Source organism: Lycium barbarum, chromosome 1 (assembly GCF_019175385.1).
Source record: "Lycium barbarum isolate Lr01 chromosome 1, ASM1917538v2, whole genome shotgun sequence".
NCBI lineage: Eukaryota > Viridiplantae > Streptophyta > Magnoliopsida > Solanales > Solanaceae > Lycium > Lycium barbarum.
The window spans coordinates 162,365,590-162,389,532 of NC_083337.1; the positions used below are offsets into that span (position 1 = coordinate 162,365,590).

Consider the following 23,943-nt stretch of genomic DNA (forward strand, 5'->3'; position numbering starts at 1 on the left):
GTTAATTACTGACCAAACGTTTAATTCCTTAAACTTGAGAGAGTCAATAGTTATTATTCCAAAGCTATGCCCTTACCAAATATAGTTTCACTAGATTATAATTACAATATTGTCCTTTTCCGCTTATATATAAGCTGAAAGTATTCTACCAACGTTAGGGTTTTGGGAATCAGCAGCAGCCGCACAACTGAGCAGGATTTTGAAACCCTAACGATGGTGAGGTTATATAAACATGTTTTTATAGAAAGGATTGTTTCTGATTTTGTGTTTGGGTGCAGTCGCTGGTTGCAAATGAAGATTTTCAGCACATACTTCGTGTGCAAAACACGAATGTGGATGGGAAACAGAAGATCATGTTTGCAATGACATCAATCAAAGGTATCGGTCGCCGTTTTGCTAACATTGCCTGCAAGAAAGCTGATATCGACATGACCAAAAGGTGGTTACTCCTTGTTTTCTTATCTAACTTAGCTTCAACTTATACTTGATTCCGTAATCAACCTCTAATTTTGATCTCATCATTATTAAGCTTTTAACCTTTTTGAAATGTTTATGGGATATTGGACATCAGCAAAATGTTAAATACTTTTTTTTTTTTTGCCCCAAACTGATTATGTAACTCAGATTGAAGTTATACTAACCATTTGATTATGTAATGAAGCTCTAGTTTTGATCTCATCATTGTTTATTGATTAGAGATTGAGATTGATGAATGAGGAAAAGGTAGCTGATTGGCTTTCTATTATGTATTTAGTACCATCAGTGGACCAGAATATCCACTGCTGGTAGAGAGAAAGCGGCCCTTTCCCTGTTTGGGGATGGGATTCACTGACTTGTGACTATCAAAAGCGAATAACCTTGTCTAAAATAGTTGGACTATTAGTTTGCCTATGCTGGTGATTGTTAGAGAGAAAAGATGTTTTTAGTAGAGTGGTAGAAATTAGTGATTTTCACATTTATAGAAAGTCCTCTCAAGTAATGTGCAGACCTGATTACACTAGTACTGGCTTAAGCAATCCAGTATTTATGCTCTGCACTCAAGTTTCTTTACCAACAAGTTTAATTCAGTAGTTACCAATTCTAAGTGTCCTTGAACCCTTTTGCCAAGTAAAAGTTTCGCACCAACTGTTTTAGTCTTTTGTGCGCACAAAACTTTCCTGCTTTGATATTTTAGTTATTGCAAAATTATCTAAATTTCATAATTATCTAACAGCCCCAGACCCCACATTGTGGGATTTCACTGGGTATGTTGCTGTTGTTGCAAAATTATCTAAATTTCATCTTCTACTCTTCTCTCTAGGGCTGGTGAACTTTCTGCTGCTGAAATCGACAGCTTGATGGTCATTGTGGCAAATCCTCGTCAATTCAAAATCCCTGATTGGTTTTTGAATAGGCAAAAGGATTACAAAGATGGCAAGTTTTCACAAGTTACATCTAATGCTCTGGACATGAAGCTTAGGGATGATCTGGAACGTCTGAAGAAGATCAGGTTGGTCTTCTCTACTTTTGCTGTTAACGTAGCATATATATTTGAAATTCTCAATCAACAACTTCAATACGAGTTATCAGAAAACCTCTTGTATGTGCTTGCCCTTTATCTGTCACTATCTCATGGCAGGAACCACCGGGGTTTACGTCACTATTGGGGTCTTCGTGTGCGTGGTCAGCATACAAAGACCACTGGTCGCCGAGGAAAGACTGTTGGTGTCTCCAAGAAGCGATAATTGCCTTCCCCTGAGCCAATTTTGCATGCTTTATGCTATTTCATTTTGATATGCAACAAGAGATGGTTTGAAAGGAACTTTGTTTTATGGTTTTGTTGAATGTATTGGATTTTGAGTGGAGTAGCATTGCTTTGGAAGAATGTATTATCTGCACTTGACCTTTTTGGTGACGAATGAAGTTCAATTTGCTACACCTTTTGATTGTTATTGTTTGACATGGATTTTTTTCTTCTATCCGCTTGGTTACTTTGTGATCGAATGTGTGCATTGGAGTGGGAATTTTTTTTTTTGACAAGGAATGTAGTGTGAAATTTTCTACTCATGTAGTACTTTAAATTATGCGGCGTGTGATTCCTGCATGAAGAAAGTATAGGAGAAATGTGATAAAGAAATGACAACATAATATATGAATTAAAAGAACAATGTCAAAGTTGGAGGACGCAAACCATGCCAATTCTTGAGTGATTCAAGTTGGAGGGCCCAAAGTGTTTGATAGGGGAAATTTTTCTTCTTTTGGGAAATGTTTTTTTTGAGCAGGGGTAAATGTTTTCTATATTTTCATGTTTGGTTGGTCAAAATGTTGGAGATCATTTCCCTTAAAAAGTTAAAAAAGTTGCAAACTACTGGTGTTTCTGTAATAGAAAAAGGGATCAAAATGAATTGCAAATGGTGGGTTGAAACTTATAGAAAAGCGGGTCAGAATGAATTGCACATGATGGGTCGAACTGTAAATGAACTAAAACATCGGACCCCTATTTATTATACTATTCATAACTAGCAATTCTTACTACGTGAAATTATGTTGTGTGTGTAGATATTCTGCAATATGTTTGATCATTCATTAAACAAAGTCTTCATTTTGTTTATCATTTTAAAAGTAAAATTATCTTACTCTTTTTTAGCCTTTCCTGCAAGTTATTTTGATGTATTTGAGGATGCATGATTAAAAACCACTAATTATTTTGTCAGGTTATCAGTTTCTTGCTCGCCAACAAAACACTGGATATTATTTTTCTCAAAGAACTAACTAGTCCCAAACTAATCCAATTTTGTCATTCTGGGAAACTAGTTATTGGCTCATTATCTTAACTGCAAGAGAACTCACAGGAGGCTGAACGTACAGACTTGACCATGACACAGGCATTGCAAGAGCTGCTTTCAAACCAATCAAAGGAATTATTGATTAATATGACATTTCAATCTAGCCAAAATGCAGGATCATTACATCATGTATAAACCAAGATAATGTACATTTAATTTACACCTTCAAATACGGAAGAAAAGAAAGGTCCACAAGCAAAAATAACTACATAAGTAGACCAGCAGGAGATGCATTCATCTTAATACTTGACTATCATGATGCTCAAGTAATTTAACATGAAGCTTGTAACATAAATATAAAAGCGTAGAAAGAACAATGTTAGACGAATAAAATTTAGGCTGCTGAAGAAATGCATTGGTAGTGAAGTTGACTGTCCTTTATTTGAAAAAGAATTTCCAAATCTCTCGATCTGTTAGCTCTTTCACTAAATGGGCACCATAAACACCTTCCTCGTCGACCACACTTCTCAAATGGCGTGCTGCACTGTTAAAGCTCACATAATTCCTTTTCGCAGCCAGATATATTACTCCATAGGGAGGCCTCAGACACTGATAGGTTACAGAAGGTGAAAACTGGTCACAGCTCTATCCAGTTAAATGAACAAAATACAGGAAGCAGCACTTGCAAAATGAAAATTGCAGTACCCAATACTTTCTCATAAATAACAAGAAACATAGATGATGGGTAAAATCAAATATAGGGATGTGTTCGGTACGAACACACCCATAAAGGCTAAAATACGGAGTGCAAACGGAAACTCATCAGCATGGTTAAAGAGTTAAAAGTATACCTTTTTTATAAGCCCATATAGTTTCTTGAGGGAGGGCACCGAGTAGGGAAGTTCAGTCATTAAAATTACATCATAACCTTCGGCATTGTCTGCATCATTAGCCCTCTCCCATGCTCTGCTTCCGGAGAGCTTCCTAGATCTCCTAAAGGAAGACTCGAGCCCCAGTATGCTCCCCTCTTGGCTACTACAACCATCCATGAAATCCTCCTCTGACAAACTACGGCTCATTCCTGTTGGTACCTCAGATATATCATTCCTCACCACAGATAAGACTGTGTGGAGTTCCTCCCACTCCCCAGCATAGAAGTGAACCACTGGAGCAAGAATCTGTCTTGAAGGAGTCAAAGGACTCTCAGGTTGGCGGGTCTGCCTATCACGGGCCTGCTCAAGGTTTGCTAAAACATTAGGGATTGTCGTGCATCTTATAGTTTCTGCACTGAGGTCTTGAAAATGAACTGTTGAAGCTCCCTGCAAGAGTTTGTTACATCAATTTATTGGAGTAACTTGAAAGAAACGGTCCTATGGAGCTATACCCATCAAAGTTCGCTACAATTGGACTTCAGCTACCATGTTCATACTCCTATAAATTTGCAACTCCGTCATTTGATTCACACACTTGCGAGTTGTGACATGAGTTGAATTTTCGACTGAATGGCTACCTCCTTCATTATTTAAGTCCCCCTAAGTGATGACAGTTGCAATATATTCTCAAAGAATGCAAACTGTCGACCTGCACCATTTCAGGATCTTGAAACTAATTTATTGATTAAAAAACAGGAACCTAAGAGGTTTTTAAGATTTCTATGTCCTGGTCCTTGCACAAAACCAGTTGTTTCCATTGCAGGTCGAGTAGGTTCTTCATGTTCACAAGACACCCTTTCAAAACTGTGCAATCTAGTGTTCATTGCTTGGGGAGAACTTGTCACTAAATATAGAGTCTGGCAAGATCCAAAAAGGTGCTCCATTTAACTGGGGTAAATCTATTTTGGCCAGGATATATTTCTGAGAAAAACTGAAATTTTGAGCTTCTTAAAATTCTTCCTTGAAAACCATAGATGACAGCTTTAGCTATCTACAAGTTGGGTTTGCAAATTTGTGTGGTCATGATAAAAAGTTAAAAATGCATAAGTTTAGATTATCAAGGCTCGATGCTCCAGGAATCATACAGTAGACAAAATGTAACACGTAAGGTAAGTTCTATAAAATGGTTGTTGAAAGGTAAGTTCTATTAATGGTTGTAGTCCCACAAAATTGGACAGCTGAAATGGAAAAATACTATCGGGTGTTGCGTTGTAGAAGAATACCTACCAAAGTGAAAGATAAGTTCTATAAGATGGTAGTTAGGTCAATAATATTATGTGGGATAACTTTTCTCTAAGGTCCATTAGATCTATGAGATGGAGAGTGTAAATGTTAAGATGGATGTGCAGTCGTAACTAATTATTCAAGAATAGAAAAAAACACATTCTGCAGAAGGTGCAAGTAGCACATGTAGAGAATAAAATGTGAGAAGATCACTTGAATTGGTCTAGTCCTACAAGACCTTCAAATGCACTGGCATATAGGTGTGTAAGTGCAACCATGATGATTGAAAGGCGTTAAAAGGGAACGAAACAGACCTAAAATCACAAATAAGAAAGTAGTCTCAAAAGACCTAAAGTCTCTTAAAGTCCTAGATAGAATACAATCGGGAAAAAATACATATGGAGCTAGCCATTTGGTTAGCTTAAATTAGGTCCATTAATTGCTATGAGTCTTTTAATCTTGTTAAAGATTTGTATCTGATTAGAAACATGGAATTTGTGGTGTCAAGAGAACCAAAATTCTTGAATATTAGAATGAAACGAGGGCACAAATGGAGTATAGTGGATAGTGAAAAATCTTATAGCCGACTCCAACTAGCTTGAGATTGAGACTTACAATATGCTAGTTTTTGAATGTATAGCCAATTTCGCCGAAGAAAGGAATAAGAAGAAAGATCTCGTGATACTGACAAACTTGGGATTAAATGACTTCTATTGAGTTCTGAAGAAACTTGGTTCGAAGTGATGAGCATAGTTCGGTGATGATTAGTGACAAACATAAAATCAAGACACGACTTCTCAGAATTAACTGATTTATCTCCAGCAGTGGACACTCGTTGTGTGCCTAGATTCAGTTTTAGAAATACTACAGACTTTACACCAATGAAATTCAAACTTAAAATTCAAAATTAAATTTGTCATAGATTTCTGGAAAGACTACATTAAAGCCGTTACCTTCAAACAAGCAAAAATTCCAGGAAGCCCATAACTGCAACCAAGCTGAAAGGAAAAAGTCCATGAAAGAAAACAGAATTAACTTCCACAAAGAGCAGAATATTGCGAATACAATTTGGTAAGGCTACTTCAACTCCTATAGCTATGAGAGATGATGATAGACTGAATGACAAGCAAAGCTGCAATTTAAGCAAATGCTAAAGGCACAAACATGTCATTTAAGCATCAAATCACCAAGAAATGTATCACAAGATCAAAGATAAAGATTTCAAGCAACACTAATAACAGTACCAAAATATATGCGGGCTAACCGGCTAAGACCCTATTCAGTGCCAGCATTACCACCACTAACCAACAACAATCACAAGTTATTAATGGAAAAGTTTCAAGAACCTTATGCATGGCAAGACACATTGTGGGTGGCTATGTGCAGTATACCACGTGCATAAATCTTTTGATGAAATAAGCTACAATTCAAAAGGTACCAACTGATGATGCATCTTAAGGGCCTTATTATCTTAGATGCAAATAGTTATTTTTCCAAAAATACTTAGGCTAAGGTCCATTGGCACAAAAAGGATGCTCCTGAACCAAGCTTTATGATATCCTGCTTGCTGTCAGCCTAGGCCATCATCAAGGTCCTCTAAGCTAATTTAAAACGCTTATGCCAAGTTCCAAAAGATCCATATTTGCAGTGTCCATTTCGACACAAGTTTTGCGCTGCAGTTAAGTTGGCGGTGTCCAAAAGGAATCATAAAGATAATTTGTTTCTACCCTCTAACACGTGTTTCTTAGGATCTGTTGATACCAAGTCCAAAATTGTGCTACTAAACAGGTATTATATTTGTCACATACTTCTCTGCTTAGCAAAAAAGCTACCAGGTGTTTGAACAGATCATTATAGAAATTTGTGTGTAGATTGATGTAGATTCTTCAAAATATGCATGTAATTCATTGTTATCTAACAATAGTGAAGATGAGGTTAAAAAATGGCTAAATGCATGTAAATCACACCGAGTGATTTCAAATGAAGTACCTCAAGCACCCTTTTGCCTCTTAAACTCAGCTGTCCATCCCGAATCTCATGCTTGAGAACATTAACAAGATCAATTGAGCTGTCCCAAGATTTAAGATGTCCTGTAGTGCAACAGATCGACTTTGGAGTTAAAACTGATTATTCAATGCCCTTTTACAATATCTGACACCAAAACCTGTTAAGAATTATTTATTACATTTGGCCTAAGCAGAAACCAGCAAAGTGTACCTACCATCTGACTTTGAGGATACTGTTTCTGAACCAGTAAACCCAATTATATCAGCAACACTGACTCTACCCTGCATAATATAGAAACAAGCACATTCAAGTTAATTATTAAAATCTTTTAGCAGCTGGACACTTGGATAAAAGAGAATTTACGCATATCCATTTAAGCTCAGGATAGTTCAATAGCACATGCATGATTTTCAAGTGAAAGCACAAATCCGACTGTAAAACTATACTCTCTCAATTTCAAAGAGAGATGGCCCATTTTGTGAGATGAGGGTCAAATTGACTACATTTGGGATTCTTGGACTCATGCCAGAGAGAGATGACAGTCCAACAAATTTATAGGGCTCACGAGGGGGTTATTCACTAGGATTTACGATTCAAAAGGAACCTTCATGATTGGGAAATGGAGAGTTTCACAATTTGATAGAGCTTTTGTATGGGCTAAACACGCCAAACAACTTATCGGATGTCTGGAGGTGGCGGGAGAATGGTGCCAGCTTATTCACTGTTAGCTCTTTTTATAAGAGGTTGCTAATGAGGGAGGAAGGGACTTTCTCCCCGACTCCATTTAGAATACCTAGAGCACCAAGGATGGTTTGCTTCTTTATATCTGAGAAAGAAGAGAATCACCTATGTCAGTTGATGTTTCATATGTAAAAGTGCGGGCCAAAGTGTAGATCATCTTTTGTTGCATTGTAAGATGGCAAGCCGGTTATGGAGGGTGGTCCTCAATTTTTTTAGGATACAATGGGTTATGCCGGGTACGGTGAAGGAGGCCTTGCAAAGTTGGACTCATAGAAGGGGGAAGAAAAGCCCGAGAGCATGGTGTGTTGCCCCCTTAGCAATCATGTGGGTCATTTGGAAAGAGAGGAATAGAAGGGCTTTTGAAGGGGTGGAACTTGATTTTGTAAAGATGCAGAGTAGTGTCCTATCCCTAGTTTCTTTTTGGTGTACTTACGAGGTCCCAATTTGTATAGAGAATTGGACCTCTTTTGTTGAGAACCATATTTTGGTGTAGGTTCTCTTCTTCTAGTATATGGCTTGTATATGGGGTTCCCACCAATTGTTAATAAAATTATTTAACTTATCAAAAAAAAAAAAAAACTTTTTATACCAAAATTTTGCATATAACAATTACCAAAATTTGGGCAAAAAAAAAAAACTTTCAGAAAACAGGTACCAATGACTTCTCAAAGGAAGATAACAATTTTCAGAACTAGAAATATCGGTCCTAGCTTATTTCCTGCCATGTCACCATGTCAGCCACGTCCTCGAAGACTAAGTAGAGCTCCCGGAATTCAAATAAGGAAAGAGTTATGAGTAGCCACGCATTCCAAAGACTTAGGACCAGCTATTTCACTTGAAACAATTTGTATCAATAGCAAAATAAGTGAATTATTTGTACCTTGAAGAAATCGATTCCTTGCAAATCTACAGTCTCGCCAGCATATTTGTAGGGATGAGCAGCCTGCACAAATTAATACACATGTGAGACTCAAGAAAACTGAAAAACAAAGGGAACTTTTTGAAACCAGCTAAAAAAGGTATACCTTTGATGGAACTATCTCTACAGCGGGTGTGGGAAGATGAACATCTTTGTCGGATATGACTGACACGTGACACCCTCGGTCTTGAGATATGAAACCAGGCAAGCATTGAGCAAGAAGTGCTCGTGTACGCACCATATCCTATACTTAGGTATATCAAGCTTGCTGAAGAGAGAACCTGTAAATGGCACGATCAAAATAAATAAAAGTTCTAAATTTAGAATCTTTTTTTTTTTCTAACTAAAGAGCATTCAATTTGGATTTACTGGCCTATGGTAGAATTCCTCCTGAATCCATGCATGGATGACACGGTGTGGAGTGAAACTAGTACATTGTATCATAAATCTTCTATGGGACTCTGTACAACCATAGGGATGTTTGTATTTTTTCAGGGAATTTTTTAGACAGTAGTACTTACCTTAAAAAGAAATAACACAGTCTTAATGTGAAAGACGAAAAGCAAATGAGTTTTTGTCTCTGCTAAGGGTACTAGACAATATTTTTTTTGAAATTGGTAAATGTCTAAGGATACTAGACAATATTATAAAATCAAGGTAAAAGAAACCTTGGTCTGTTGATGATTTAAAACATTTACAACAACATACCCAGTGTAATCCCACAAGTGGGGTCTGGGGAGGGTAGGATGTACCCAGACCCAGGGGCGTAGGCATGTTGAGCCAAGCAGTGTCATCTCTTGGCCAAAAAATATTTTCACTTATATATATAAATCATCTGCAAACTGAAATATTTGCGACATATAGGTAGAATGACACCCCTTGTCACAAAGTATAGCGTTGGTGCGATGGTAAAGGGCCTCGTTTTTGCAGTGAGGTTGGTGGTTCAAATCCACTGCCACAAAAACTTTTTAAATTTTAGAGCTTTATTCCGAAAAACTACTGAAGCCCAGGTTTTGATCCTTTGACTCCTTCCCTAAATACTAAAAAGGACTAGAACCAAGCAAAGCAACAACTAAACAGTTAAGCTTCTGCAAAACACATTGTAATCCTACTCTTCATCTAAAAAGTAGTAACTAAGATGTATTTAGTAATATTCTTAATGAGTCTATTATAGAAATGTTTCAAAAATGAAAACTCGTCCAGGAGAGTTGTTGCATAGCACTTTAATTATGGTTATCTAAATTCTGATGTCATTATCGTTATTCATTTATTCACCTCTTTAAATATCGACAACGCTTACGAAATATCCTGTGTACGCCACTGGGCAAAACTTACCCCTACCTTTGTGGGATAGAGAGGTTGTTTCCAATAAACCTTCCGCACAACAACGCATGATTTAAAACTTTTCTATTTAAAACTTTTAACTAGCAAAAATGGTATTCGTGTTTATAAACTTGACCGTAGGAATTGAGATCCACGTATAGTTTCATATGAATGCAATAGTATGGATTTCAAATTATACTTAAATCAAAGGATTACAAATAAGTTTAAATTTATTGAGGAAATGCTTAGAGATTAACAATGATAGTTGCAATTCATTTTAATTATATATGCAAAGAAAAATTTGTGCGTACTGATGTATGGACACAAATTATTTGTATCCAAATGAGCCATATTGTTTTCTATCAGAAATATCAATTCTGAATTCATTGTAATAAAAAGTGAAAAACAACAACTGAGGTGTAAAGGAGAAAGGGCAACGACAAAATTTCCGACAAACAAATCCTTAAGTTTCCAACTACTAGATGTAAAAACAAGCAACAACTGGAAGAACATAACAAGTCCAAAATCAAATCCAAAAAGAAAAAGGCTTGGATCCTTTCTTCTCTTTCTTTTTTTGAAAAGGTAAGGTGATATTATTCTTTTTTCTTCCTTTCTAATTGCACAATGCAAGATAACACACAATTTATAAATACTGATCCTTAATTTTCAAACACTAAGAGGTAAAAACAAGCAACAACTGGAAGAACATAACAAGTTCAAAGTCAAAACCAAAAAAAAGTGTGAGTCTTTCTTTTTTCTTCCTAATACTTGCACAATGCAAGATTACACAATTATACTATTCACCTCCAATGACACTGAATTTCTATGTGAAAACCCAAATGAAATCACGAAATTATACTACTCCTAAACTTATCGTTTAAAGCCAATTTAGGGGAAACTATTATCATCAGATCCTTAATTTTCCAACAATTAGATGTAAATTTGACTTTACTTTTTTGTTTCCAAAGTAACTCTCGTCAACTAGCACTAGTTTGAGGTGAACTAGCACTAGTTTGATGTCAACCTTTAGGAGTAATTCATCAAATTGGTTAAATCTAAAATAATAAGCAACAACGGGAAGAACACGACAAGTTCAAAGTCAAATCAAAAGAGGTGTTGATCCTTTTATTCTCTTTCATTTTTTTGAAAAGGTAAGGTAATATTATCCTTTTTTCTTCCTTTCTAATTGCACAATGCTAGATAAGACACAATCTCTACAAATAGACCCTTAATTTTCCAACACTAACAGGTAAAAACAAGCAACAATTAGAAGAACATAACAAGTTCAAAGTCAAAACCAAAAAAAATCAAGTCTTTTTTTTTTCTAATAACTTCACAACACACGCCCACAAAAGTTAGAGGTAAGGTCTGCGTACATCCTACCCTCCTCAGACCCCACTTTGTGGGATTACACTGGGTATGATGTTGTTCTTGTTGTAACTTCACAACACAATGCAAGATTACAAAACAATAATATTAATCTCCAATGACACTGAATTTCTATGAAAATCCAAATGAAATCAGCAAATTATAAAGCATCAAATACATAGTGTGTATCAAAGAACCGACAAATGGACACATTTCATTCCAACACTACTATTAATATAATTTACCGTTTAAGACCAAATTATGGGAAACTATAATCATCAAATAAATTCCTAAATTTCATTCCATTTCCAGCAAATTAAATCCAGAGAAGCAAGAAACACAAGACCAAAAATCCAAATCCAAATCAAAATCAAGTAACAAAAAAGTAATGCTAGTTAAAGAAACATACCAAAGTAAAGAAAGACCAACTGATTCAACAATGATCTGAAGGAAGAAAAAAAAAAATCTGAATTTGACTGCTTAGGCAAAGACCCTTTTTTATGGTGATATCAAAGATCACAGCACTGTTAAAATATTACCTAAATGAAGAAAAAAAAAACAAGGAAATAACAGGGAATATACCAATTTCTCAAGTCAAAATAGGAGAAAAAAAAATAGTAAAAGAAAAAAGAAGCTTCGATTTTCCAGACTGAAGAGTCAGTGAAAATAAATATTATTACCAATTTAACCTTTGTTGATATCACTATTACGGATGTGACCTGGTCGGTTCTAATTTGACAAAATGATGTTTTTTGGTAGCATATATGTGTGAAAAGGAAACAAGTGGCGTCTCTTCGTGGACAACGAGGCACCGTTTATACCACGTGTGCCACTAATTTTTATAGTATATTTTAATCAAAAGATTTAATTTAATTATATATTGACAGAGCAAATATGTTTACCTCTAATTTAATCAGCTATAACATGTCACTTATCATTTTTAAAGATTATATTTATCTATGCTTCTAATTTAAAGAAAATTTATGCTTCGTATCTTAATTAAATTTATAAGTGATTGGACAGTGCAAAATTTATCTTGACACTTTCTTTCAATGTACTTACGTAACAAGAAGAATTACTTTATAATTATCTTTAAATAATTAGAAAGTGTAAAAACATTATAATATCAACATCTATAATGTAAAACTCAACTATAGTGTCGTTTTGCTAAAAAATTATTTCCCAAGTTTCACACTTGAGCCTACAAAATAAATTTGGACATTTACACGTGTCCAATATATCTCAAATATTATGAATCGTGAAGTAGTAGACTTTTTTAAATATTGTCGTCTAAACTTTTTTGTTGCATCAATATTGGCTTTAGCTCCTTCTCTTGTGGTGAAGAGTGAAGACCATTTTCGATTGCTCGTTATGTTCTTCATTCTTAATGTTCTGTTACTGTTATATTTCTCCTATTTAAATCTTGCCCTCGTGTCAAATTTTTGAAGTTATTCGCCTTGCATTTTCTAATCCTCTAGTCGAACCTTTTAAAATTTGATCAGAATTAATTTGCGGAGAAATCACAGAAATTGTCCCTTAAAATTAAAATAATTAGCCGTGCGTGCCCCCATACCAAGTAATTATTGAAGTTACACATGAAACACAAATTTATTACCCGAGTGCACCCACCCTTTTTTTGACCGAAGCAAACAATTGGGGAAACCACAAAATTGCCCCTTAAAATTAAAATAATTACCCGTATGTGCCCCCATACCAAGTAATTGTTGAAGTTACCCATGAGATACAAACATATTACCCGAGTGGCCCCACCTTCTTTTTGACCCAAGCAAACAATTTGTTTGGCGTCACTGTTTACTTTTCCTTTTTAGCCTTCGTTTTCTTTTCCTTTTTTGTCTTTTTTAGTTTTGTCTTCTTTTCTTATTTTCTCTTTTTCTAGTTTTGTTTTTGTTTTCTTTTAATATAAAAATTTAGAAAAAATTAAATAATTAGACCACAACAAGAAGTAATTAAGATAAATGCTAAAGTTATTAATTTATTTATTAATAAAAATATATTCTTATGAATTTTTTTCTTTTGAAAATAAAATAAAACTTGTATTTAATTTTGACTTTATTTTTTGTTTTTTGTTTTTTTTTGTAAAAATTAACATATACTTAATTGATATAAAAATTAAGCTTAAACTCAATTTGTTATATAACTTTTTTCTTCTCTTGAAGGGATGAATTTGTCCTTTTATGAAACTCGATCAATATATAATATATATCATGTGAGTATAAAGGATCAGAGGTTTTCTTTTTAAGGATTGAATCAGTTTATTATGAAATGCTATCAGCATATGATATATACCATGTGGGTATCATAAAGCACTAATCAGTTTTTTTAAGGACTTGTGATACCCTATCAGTATACAATATATACCATGCGGGTATCATAGAGGATTGAGAAATATTTTTAAATTTTTAAGAAATGAACTAGTCTCTGTGATACAATGCCAGTATATGATATATAACATGTGGCATCATAGATGGCTGAGCTATTTTTTTAAGAAATAAATTAGTCCTCTGTGATATCTTGTGAATATATGATATATCATGTGGGACACTCATCCATGATACCCTGTCAGTATATGATATATACCATGTATGTATCGTAGAGGATAGAATTGTATTTTTCTTGAAAAAATGGACCATTCCTCTAGATACCGTGTCAATATATAGTGTATAATATATATCATCTCAGTATATTTTTATACCGTGATGGTATCACGGAGGACTATTGAAGAGTGTTTGGAGGACTACAGCAGTCCTGCATGATACCATCTCAGTATATTTTTATACCATGATGGTATCATGGAGGACTGTTGAAGATTGTTTCATTGAAGGACTGCAACAGTCTTGCATGAGACCATCTCAAGATTTTTTAATACCATGACGATATCATGGATGATTGGGGACTGTTTAATTCAAGGACTTCAGCAGTCCTTCGTGATACCATCATGATATATATCATGTGCGTCATTCATTCATGATACCCTGTTAGTATGTGATAATATACCGTGTGGATATCATAGATGATTGAGTTGTGTTTTTATTAAAGAAATAAACCAATCCTCCATGATACCCTCTCAGTATATGATATACCATGCGGGTATCATAAATGACCGATTAGTATTTTTTTGAAGGATTGAATCAATCTCCTATGATACCAGGTTAATATATAATATATACCATATAGGTATCATAGATGATTGAGTTGTGTTTTTGTTGAAGGGATGAATCAGTTCTCTATGATATTTTGTCTGTATATGATATACACCTGGTTGGTATCATAGAGGACTGAGTGCTTTTCTTGAAGGAATGAACCACAAGTCATGTATGATACCTTCTCAGTATATGATATATGCCATGTGGGTATCATAATATACTGTAACAGTATACTTCAACTGTTACAGATTTGATATACTATATGCTAGAATAAATTATTTTTTGAGATATAAAAAATTAAAAAATAGAAAAGATAGTATATCAGTTATCCTTTTAATTGTAAAAGATAAACGAGGCAAAAGGTTTGTAGAATTAGATTATGAAAAAAATAAAAAATAATTTGGAAAAAAATGAAATTAGAAAAGGAAAGAGAATGAAAATCACATGAAATTTAAAAAGAAAAACAAATAAAAATTGCAAAAAGGTGAATGAAATTAGATTATGAAGATAAAAAAGAAAATAAAAGAAATAAATGAAATTAAAAAAGGAACAAGAAATAAAGAAATTTAAAAAAAAATAGAAAACAAAATGAAAAGAAGGAAGTTAGAATTAAATATGAAATTAGATTATGGTGAAAAAGAAAATGAAAGGAATTCTTTAGCTTGTATTTCACACTCTAATACACCCTCATATAGACGGTGAGTCGTGGACCTCAAGCTCAATGATATTATGTGAAAAGTAAAGACATAAAAAAGAATATCATTAAGATGCGTATCCATATTATTACACTACCCTATTTATAGTTATATTCTACATAATTCACTAAAATATTTTTCTACTTGAGACACTATATATATATATATATTAATAATATTGTAAAATTAATATTTTATTTTTATATGTAATGTAAGGATCTTTTTGTATAAAGAATAAACCCTTGTGATTTTAAAATATGTCTACTTTAATTAACGTTTAAATAAAATGATGTCAATCGTCAAACTAAACATTCCTTTTCGATTCTCTTTCCTTTTAATTGAACCACCCTACTCCTATCCCTGCTAACTCTGACAGCCAATTCCACTATCAAACAACCGTCGATCTGATCAGTGACCCGAGTAGCAGCAAATGGACTCCAGTGAAGAAAAGCGAACCCGAATTCCATTCAAGGAAAGGCCCGATTGGGCCGATGTAAAGCCCGTTCCGCAAGACGACGGGCCCTGCCCGGTTGTTCCCATAGCCTACACGGAAGACTTCTCGGAAACAATGGACTATTTCAGGGCAATTTACTTAGCCAATGAGCGATCTCCACGTGCCCTTCAGCTTACTGCTGAAGCTATTCAGTTAAACCCTGGAAATTACACTGTAAGTCTCTGTAACTACGTTTCTTATTCTTTGTTTTTTTTGTAATGCAGTATTTTGGGAATTTAGGTGGGATTATATTGGTACTATATAATTAGAATTGTCGTGTAAAAAAATGGCACCTTAGGTTGTAGAGTTTGAATTCGAAATTAAATGTTATTGAAGCTTGTGAGATAATTGGGCTGGATTCATAGGCTGTGGGAAGCTTTAAAACCATAACATTTCATATGGGTTTAAACCAGGATTTAGGATTTCTATAACATGGGTGCACTACTAAAGAAAGGAGAAAAAAAATGGAGTGGGAATTGATCGTTCTTCCTCTTGGTAAATAACTTCGTTTTCAATCAAGTGCACCATTAAGCCTTTTTGTAGCATAGGTGGTCGCAAGTAATATTAGACCAGTTCTAGAAAATATGTACATAAATACTTAGTTTTGCGAAAAGACCATGGGTTCACGTGCACCATAAATTGTATAGTAAATTTGCCCCTGAGTCTATCTATACCTTTTTCTTTCACACACACATACTATATATGGACACATTAAGTGAGACACATGTGTATGGGGTTCGAGCCAGGAGCTGTGGGTTATGCAGAACTCACAGTGGATCTGCTACTGATTTAAACTCCTATATGTCATCTGTGTGTGTTTATCTGTGAAGCTTGATTTGGATAAACCCTTAGCTTGTTTTGTTGTCTTGGGTGAGGCATGGGGGTCGCAGGAGGGCTAGGATGTTGTTTTGTAGACTATATTGTACTACAGAGTTGTTAGTTAATGGTTAAGTTTCATGTTTAGGTATGGCAATTCAGGCGAGTTGTGCTGGAGGCGTTGGGTGTTGATTTACATGAAGAATTGAAGTTTGTTGATCGCATTGCTGGGGAGAACACAAAAAATTATCAAATATGGTAAGTTGAAAATTCCACACAGGTCCTTGCTAAAGTAAAGGTGATGGAAAGTAAATATTTTGTTGACAAGTGACTTATATCACGGATCTGAGGTTAATAGATATAATATGGAGAAACTGCTTTAAGCTGATGGGATAAGATAGTAGGTGAGCTTTCAACAAACAGATACGCCATTATAACATATAAAGCAAAAAACGAATATGCAGAGACACTTGATGACTGAGTTCAGAATGTCCATCATGTACTAGAGGGAGGGAAATCATGAATTACTCGTGAATTGGTCATTTTTACTTAGTGCCGTGAAGGTCCATTCTTTAGAAATGAAAATTAATGGCTCTAGCACAAGAACTAATGGGCTTCATTGGGCTGTGAGACAAGGTGATACATGCACCTGTTCAGCTGTTCAATGAGATGTGCATGTTTCAAAGAAATTGCAGAACTTTATGAAACATCCCTGATTTATATTTTTTTTTTTTGGTAAAGTAATAAAATTCATTAGTAAAACATCAAGAAGATGCAAGGTTACAGATGGGAAAAGCTGGCAGGCTTGGCAAAACCTGTAGAACAATCTAAAGATATCCTATCTCTACTGAACTAGAGAAAAGGAGCTGATAAAATCTAGAAAGTTACCCACATTGTTTACAGGGGCAAAAAAATGCCAACTAAAAAGACTAACTAAACACCTAGACTTTAGAGAGCAAATAGGAGTTGAGATTCCTTCAAAGCATCTGTTGTTTCTCTCCTTCCATAGGGTCCAAAAAATTACTGCTGGGATCATTCTCCAAATTCTTTTAATGGATTTGTCAACTCTCCAGAGTATCCAACTAGCATGTGCATCTTTGATGTTGAAGGGCATTACCCATTGTAGACCAAGCATAGAGTAGAAGAAAAACCAGAGGCTAGCTGCTGCAGGGCAGTGCAAAAATAGATGGTTGACACTTTCATTGGTCTGCTTGCACATGGTACACATGTTAACAACTATTACACCTCTCCTTCTAAGATTGTCTTGTGTTAGGCATGCTTCCTTCAGTGCAGTCCAAGTGAAGCAAGTAACTCTGAGAGGCTGTCTGGTTCTCCATACAAGCTTCCAAGGCCAAACCTCTAAAAGGCTATTTTGAGAGCACCAGTTGTTGTAACATTCCTTCACAGTGAAAATCTTTTCCTTAGAATTGCCCCAGAGTATTCTGTCCTGAAAATCTGCCACCAAAGTACTTTGTCCCAAACTTTCTAATAGAGAAAGAAAATCATCAACTTCCCAATCCTGTAAGTTTCTCCTTAAAATTGGTGTCCAACAGTTGTTAACTCTATATTGAGCTAATGTTGCTTCTTTGTTAGAAGCTATCAGAAATAGTGAGGGAAATAAATCTTTTACTAAAGTGTCCCCAAGCCATTTGTCCTGCCAAAATCTGATCTTGAGCCCATTTCCAGCCTTGAATGAGACAGCCTGGAAGAATTCCTCTTGGAGACTACTGATGTGTTTCCATACTCCAACACCATGTGGTTCATTGCTTTTCTTTGCAGTCCAGTGGTCTTGAATACCATATTTAGCTTTGATGATTTCCTTCCAGTACCCTGCCTCATTTTGACCATATCTCCAAAGCCACTTCATGAGTAGGCTGTTGTTATGAAACTTAAGATTTCTAATCCCCAGCCCCCCTTGGCCTTTGGGTTGAATAACTGATTGCCATTTGACCAAAGAGAATTTATGAGTAACACTGTTACCTTCCCATAGGAATTTCCTTCTAAGCCTGTCAATTTGCTTTAGAAATGAGGTTGGCATAGGGAAGAGTGACATAAAGTAAGTGGGAATGCTGTCTAGGACACTTTTGATGAGGGTGAGTCTGCCACCCAATGAGAGATATTGCATCTTCCAAGTGGCTAGTCTTTTCTCCATTCTTTCAATGACCCCACTCCATATCCCAGATGATTTGAATTTAGCACCCAAAGGAAGTCCCAAATAGGTGGTGGGAAAGGAGCCTGTTTTGCAGCTAAGAATATCAGCAAGAGCTTCTAGGTTGGTCACTTCATTCACTGGATATATAGTGCTCTTACGCATGTTGATATGAAGTCCAGAGATGGCCTCAAAGATCATGAGGGTAGTGTTGAGATTAGAGACCTGCTGACAATCAGCTCCACAAAATATAAGGGTGTCATCTGCATAGAGTAGATGAGAGACTGAGACTGAGGTGGAAGGATTTCTGCCCACTTGGAACCCTTGAATCCACTGAAGTTCTTTGGCCTTTGCTAACAGCTGAGATAATCCTTCCATCGCAATGATAAAGAGGAAAGGGGACAATGGATCCCCCTGCCTGAGTCCCTTTTGAGAAGAGAAAAACCCAACTGGACTTCTGTTCACCAGAATTGAAAACTTCACTGTCGAAATACAGAAATAAATCCACCTTATCCACCTTTCCCCGAAACCCATTTGCTTCAAAATGTTGACTAAATAAGCCCAGTTAAGCTGATCAAAAGCTTTCTCAATATCTAATTTGCATAGGATCCCAGTCTCACCACTTTTAATTTTCCAGTCTAGCACTTCATTGGCAATCATAGATGCATCAGTGATCTGTCTATTCTTCAGAAAAGCACTCTGCTGTCCAGAAACTAAGGAATCCACCACTTTTCCGAGCCTGATTTATATTCTTGTAATAATAATACAACACAGCAACATACCCAGTGAAATCCCAGAAAGTGGGGAAAAGAAACGCGCCAGGTAGTGGTCGAACCTACGACTTTCTGCTGACAAAACATTATTCTTGTAATGATAATGTTCTTAATAAATAATCAATGGAGAAATATCACTTTCTAAACTTTGTTTCAGTGAAGTGGAAGTGTTTTCCCACAGTAATTTTCAGCATGATAGTCCGAAATATGTAGATAACAATTGGAACTAGGACAGCTCATTGACAAGGGAAATCTTGGTTCAAAGATTATTAAACTCACTTATCTTGCAGTGGATATCAGGTTCTTGAATGAGATGGCATGAATAATTATGATCTAGGATTTTTGTTCAACAAGCCATCTTCCTTTTCCACTAGGGACATATAATTTATGCCAAACTTCGTGAAATTTTTCTTGCTCTGTATCTGCAGTTTATGTTAATCGAGATAAAAGGTTTTAAGGGTGTAAAATATCATAAAGTTAGATTGTTCCACATATATCCCTTGCTGACATTAAGGTTCTAATAAGGTGTTACGGTCCTTCAAAAATGATAATCCTTTGTTTGTATTTCTTGGCTATGCGTGATATTGACTTGGGGAAACTAGAATTTGTGTTATTAGTCTCAACAAAAATGTGTGCCATTTAATATTATGCATATACGAGTTTCCCCTATCCCCTTCCCATCATCCATGTTCAATTGTTTTTTCTGTGTGTATGTTTAGAATGAGCCCGTTTGGCGCAGCTAGTTCAAAGTATCTGATACGCACTATGAAATTGTTTTATTAATAAGATATTATGTGTTTGGGTTGAAATGTTGAATTTGATAGTAAGCAGGTTCGTTAAGAAAGTGTTGGATAAACACTTCTTTGTTAAAAAGATTAGAATCTCCTTGAAGTTATTTACAAAAAAAAATAAAAAAAATAAAAGTACCTTTACAAGGAGAATGACTTATAACTGAAATGGACTGGAGAGGGAGCTGAAGGGGCTTGTTTTGAAAAGAGTATTTCAGAATTACAAAAGATATTTAGGGATCAAACGATAAAAATTTGGTAATCAAAAGTGCTTATAAGCTGAAAAATCACAAGTTGAGAGTGACTGACGTATGATTTTTGGTCGGCTTTGGTATATAAGCACCTGCAGATAATCCAAAAAGTGCTTATAAAAGCTAGGTTGACCGGATTATGAGAGTACCCAAACACCCTCAGTATCCAATAAAGACACATATAAAGTGACAGTTTCTTCTTGTTCCATTGTGCTCGGATGAAATGAGCATGATCTTTGGCAGCCTAGGATGCTAAAGCTGAACATGCTCTAAGCTACCATGCGTGGCTTGGCCTTGACTTATTACTCTGGCTCTTAATATGGTTTGTCCTTTCAGCCAACCAAGGCTCATATTTTTTCCCTTTTCAATGCTAAATCTTTAGTTTGACTTTGGTCGTTTTTCAGAAAAAATGTTCTGGGTTAATTTGTGAAAATAACATTCTCCCATGTTAAGTCTTTTACTATTTTGAATTGTCCCACGTGTTTTCACTTTGGTAACATAATTTCTTGCAACCTAGTGCACTTGCATGTTGTCCATGACTCAATATTTGCTAGGAGTTTCTAGCCTATTTAGAGATTTGTATGACTTTCTTTTACCCTTTTCAGTATCTATCTGCATATTATAGTTGACTCCATTATTTCCTTCACAGAAAAGGGAAGTTTTTCCTCCGCAAGTTATTCTTGATCTGTTGAATTCTTTATTTGTATCTAATTGTAAATATGTGCACAATGGTCGAAGTTCTTCATTATAGAAATTTATAGGCATCATAGACGGTGGCTTGCTGAGAAGCTGGGAGCTGATGCTGTGACAAATGAGCTAGAATTCACCAAGAAAATATTCTCTCAGGATGCAAAGAATTATCATGCTTGGTCCCATCGACAGGTTGTCTTTCTATCCCTTTCCTTTTTGTTGGGGGACAAAAAAGAAATGCCATTACCTGTTTGGGAAAAGCTGTTTTGCATGATTGTATTTCATGTTACTAAAATCATGTTTTAGATTATTCAAGTTCATGGAATTGAGCCAGATCCTGGATAGAATTGACAAAAAACTAATGCCAGTTGACTAGTATTTGCTTCTTTATCTCATTAGCAAACCAGAACACTGATTTTTTTACTATTTATGCAGTGGGTCCTTCAAGCTCTCGGCTTGCATGATTGTATTTCATGTTACTAATATCATGTTTTAGATTATTCAAGTTCATGGAATTGAGCCAGATCCTGGATAGAATGGACAAAAAACTAATGCCAGTGGACTCGTATTTGCTTCTTTATCTCATTAGCGAACCAGAACACTGATTTTTTTAATATTTATGCAGTGGGTCCTTCAAGCTCTCGGCGGATGGGAAGATGAGCTTGCCTATTGCCAACAACTCCTTGAAGATGATATTTACAACAATTCTGCTTGGAATCAGGTCATTATTGAACCTTTTTTTCCAAATGAGAAGAAATAATCCTTTTGATAGTAAAGGAAATTAGAGAGAGGGACAAGATGTCCTCAGCTGACAGAATCAAGTGGTATAAACAAAGAGATTTTCAAACAAGAAGCGTCTCTCAATCCCGTAGGAGGTTTATTTAAAAATATGCCAGAAAATGATTAAGATGACGAGGAATCTGGATGCGGAGTTCCGTGCTGGAATCCTTGTGATTCCCACAAGCCAAATATAGGACAGAACTGGATGCATAATACTCTTCCATAAAACTTTAACTTCTTCACTTGCCCCAAACCCCTGAAATTTTAATGAGAAAGGACTTCTGGGGTTGACACGTAAGTCTCCATATTTGCAAATAACCTCCTTCAAGTTCATATGCTAAAGGACATTGCTTAAACAAGTGTGCGTGAGACTCATTACCATGTTTGCTTAATATACAACAGCTAGGAGAAATTCACAACAAGCTCAATATATCTATTTGGATTGTGATGGCGGTAGTGATGCTTCTGTTTGACCGTATTCACTCTCATTTTAGTCTTGAGCAACAATTAGCTGCAAAAGTTTCATTCTTTTTTTCTGTTAATTATTTTAAATCTACTAAATCAAATCAGCATTCACTGATACTTTCAAGGAGCCTATGAACATTGTTTTATGTTTACTGCTTTAAAAAGTTAAAAGGGTAAAATCCTTTGTGAAGGTAGTGTAGCTCCTGACTTGACTTTGTTTCTTGTAGAGATACTTTGTCGTGACACGATCACCTCTACTAGGGGGCCTAGCGGCAATGAGGGAATCGGAAGTGAATTACACAGTTCAAGCCATCAGAGCTAGTCCAGAGAATGAAAGTCCTTGGAGGTATCTTCGCGGTCTTCACAAGAATGATACACAATCTCTAGTTGAGGATTCTCAAGTAGCATCAGTAATTTTGGATGTCTTAACCTCCAACAATAGTCACGTGCATGCTCTGAGCTTCTTGTTGGATCTTCTGTGTCATGGTTTTGAACCAAGCCAAGAATTGAAAAGTGCAGTAGATGTTCTTACTCCACAGTCATGCTCACCAGATTTAGCATTAACTAAGAGAGTTTGTTCCATCTTGGAACTTGCTGATCCAATGAGAGTAAAATATTGGAATTGGCGCAAAAGCACTGTTCCTGTTCAGTCAGCTACATGTCAGAATACAGATAGGTTGGCTGATTTATGTGCAAGAATGAGTGACTTGTAAGAATATAGCAATGATGTTGTACGAATATACATATTGCAATTGTCGAAATTCATTGAAGGTGTCCCTTCAGGCACATATGCTGGGAAATAACTTCATGACACGAAGAACTGGAAAAACTGTGCCCTGAAAATTTCTTATTGCCATCAATTTGTCGACTTCAGGCAATGACTTTTTGTACTGCCTTTAGGTTTGGGCCCTGATGTATTTTGTAAGTTTGGATGCATGGATATTGATACTATGGCGAGTTAAATATATATTCTGGAGGAAGGCTGGTGACATGTACAATTTACAATTTCTTTACATGTCGAGTTAGATAATGAAGCCATCTTTATCAAAAGCAATTATATGAAAATCTGAAGCCGGAATAGCGGGGAGAATACGACTCATATCACTATGATACTATGCTAAATGCGATGCCATTATAAAAAATCTAAAGCCTGAAAAGATGAGTACAACTCATTGCACTTCAAAGTCATTCTTTATCTCTGGATGCAAATTGAAACAGCCAATGATGAAGGTTGGAAATTATTTGTCAGCCTGCCAAGGGGACATTCTTAGAGAAGAATAATATTCAACCTTCATAATAGGTGTTCCAACTAGTTTGCATTCAGGTAGTTATTAGTCAGTGTGATTCACGAGCAACAAGTACGTTGAGTTTCCAATGAGGAATTTAAGTTTTCTCACGCATTCTTAGTTCTTTAGCTATTAATTGGTCGTTAGGCATTCAGGGAGAAAATTTGTCTTTGGAAAATTCAATTGTCCTCCAAACTTTATAAAACTTCAAAGCCAGGTACTTGTAGTGGTGGGGATACATTGAATAGATTAGAGTCATTTGACATATTCTGGACGCAATAAAGCTATTTTGAAGATTAAAGTTTGGATTGGAT

At 35.6% G+C, this 23,943-nt stretch overlaps 3 protein-coding genes across 4 annotated transcripts; 2 read left to right on the forward strand and 1 right to left on the reverse strand.

Annotated features, from left to right (window-relative positions):
- Positions 1 to 56: 56 nt before the first annotated feature.
- Positions 57 to 1,917, forward strand: LOC132603262 (small ribosomal subunit protein uS13z/uS13y/uS13x-like). Its single transcript, XM_060316244.1, has 4 exons — positions 57 to 216; positions 279 to 439; positions 1,301 to 1,489; positions 1,619 to 1,917. Exons 1-4 carry the CDS (start codon positions 214 to 216, stop codon positions 1,722 to 1,724), a joined length of 459 nt encoding a protein of 152 aa, XP_060172227.1. The 5' UTR covers positions 57 to 213; the 3' UTR covers positions 1,725 to 1,917.
- A 963-nt stretch (positions 1,918 to 2,880) lies between these two features.
- On the reverse strand, positions 2,881 to 12,056 carry LOC132603252 (uncharacterized). Of its 2 annotated transcripts, none has more exons than XM_060316232.1 (8): positions 11,960 to 12,056; positions 8,695 to 8,869; positions 8,550 to 8,612; positions 7,143 to 7,209; positions 6,911 to 7,011; positions 5,875 to 5,919; positions 3,617 to 4,084; positions 2,881 to 3,374 (listed from the first exon to the last, which is right to left on the reverse strand). In XM_060316232.1, the coding sequence occupies exons 2-8, from the start codon at positions 8,827 to 8,829 to the stop codon at positions 3,204 to 3,206; spliced, it is 1,050 nt and encodes a 349-aa protein (XP_060172215.1). In that variant the 5' UTR covers positions 8,830 to 8,869; positions 11,960 to 12,056; the 3' UTR covers positions 2,881 to 3,203. The 2 variants fall into 2 exon arrangements, with proteins under 2 accessions (XP_060172215.1, XP_060172213.1); XM_060316230.1 differs by lacking the exon at positions 11,960 to 12,056 and adding an exon at positions 11,689 to 11,890.
- A 3,365-nt stretch (positions 12,057 to 15,421) lies between these two features.
- Positions 15,422 to 23,356, forward strand: LOC132603271 (protein farnesyltransferase/geranylgeranyltransferase type-1 subunit alpha). Its single transcript, XM_060316256.1, has 5 exons — positions 15,422 to 15,805; positions 16,596 to 16,705; positions 21,170 to 21,290; positions 21,724 to 21,819; positions 22,571 to 23,356. The coding sequence occupies exons 1-5, from the start codon at positions 15,569 to 15,571 to the stop codon at positions 23,054 to 23,056; spliced, it is 1,050 nt and encodes a 349-aa protein (XP_060172239.1). The 5' UTR covers positions 15,422 to 15,568; the 3' UTR covers positions 23,057 to 23,356.
- The last annotated feature ends 587 nt before the right edge of the window (positions 23,357 to 23,943 follow it).

What these genes read in the sequence shown, in the direction of transcription:
- LOC132603262 (XM_060316244.1), top strand. An exon ending in GATATCGACATGACCAAAAG is followed by an intron (nt 440 to 1,300) that starts GTGGTTACTCCT and finishes TCTTCTCTCTAG; the next exon opens with GGCTGGTGAACTTTCTGCTG. An exon ending in GAACGTCTGAAGAAGATCAG is followed by an intron (nt 1,490 to 1,618) that starts GTTGGTCTTCTC and finishes ATCTCATGGCAG; the next exon opens with GAACCACCGGGGTTTACGTC.
- LOC132603271 (XM_060316256.1), top strand. Translation starts at nt 15,569, where the DNA reads ATGGACTCCAGTGAAGAAAAGCGAACCCGAATTCCATTCAAGGAAAGG. An exon ending in TAAACCCTGGAAATTACACT is followed by an intron (nt 15,806 to 16,595) that starts GTAAGTCTCTGT and finishes TTTCATGTTTAG; the next exon opens with GTATGGCAATTCAGGCGAGT. An exon ending in ACAATTCTGCTTGGAATCAG is followed by an intron (nt 21,820 to 22,570) that starts GTCATTATTGAA and finishes TGTTTCTTGTAG; the next exon opens with AGATACTTTGTCGTGACACG.
- LOC132603252 (XM_060316232.1), bottom strand. Translation starts at nt 8,829, where the DNA reads ATGGTGCGTACACGAGCACTTCTTGCTCAATGCTTGCCTGGTTTCATA. An exon ending in GAGGCAAAAGGGTGCTTGAG is followed by an intron (nt 5,920 to 6,910) that starts GTACTTCATTTG and finishes TTTTCCTTTCAG; the next exon opens with CTTGGTTGCAGTTATGGGCT. An exon ending in GAATTTTTGCTTGTTTGAAG is followed by an intron (nt 4,085 to 5,874) that starts GTAACGGCTTTA and finishes AAACTCTTGCAG; the next exon opens with GGAGCTTCAACAGTTCATTT.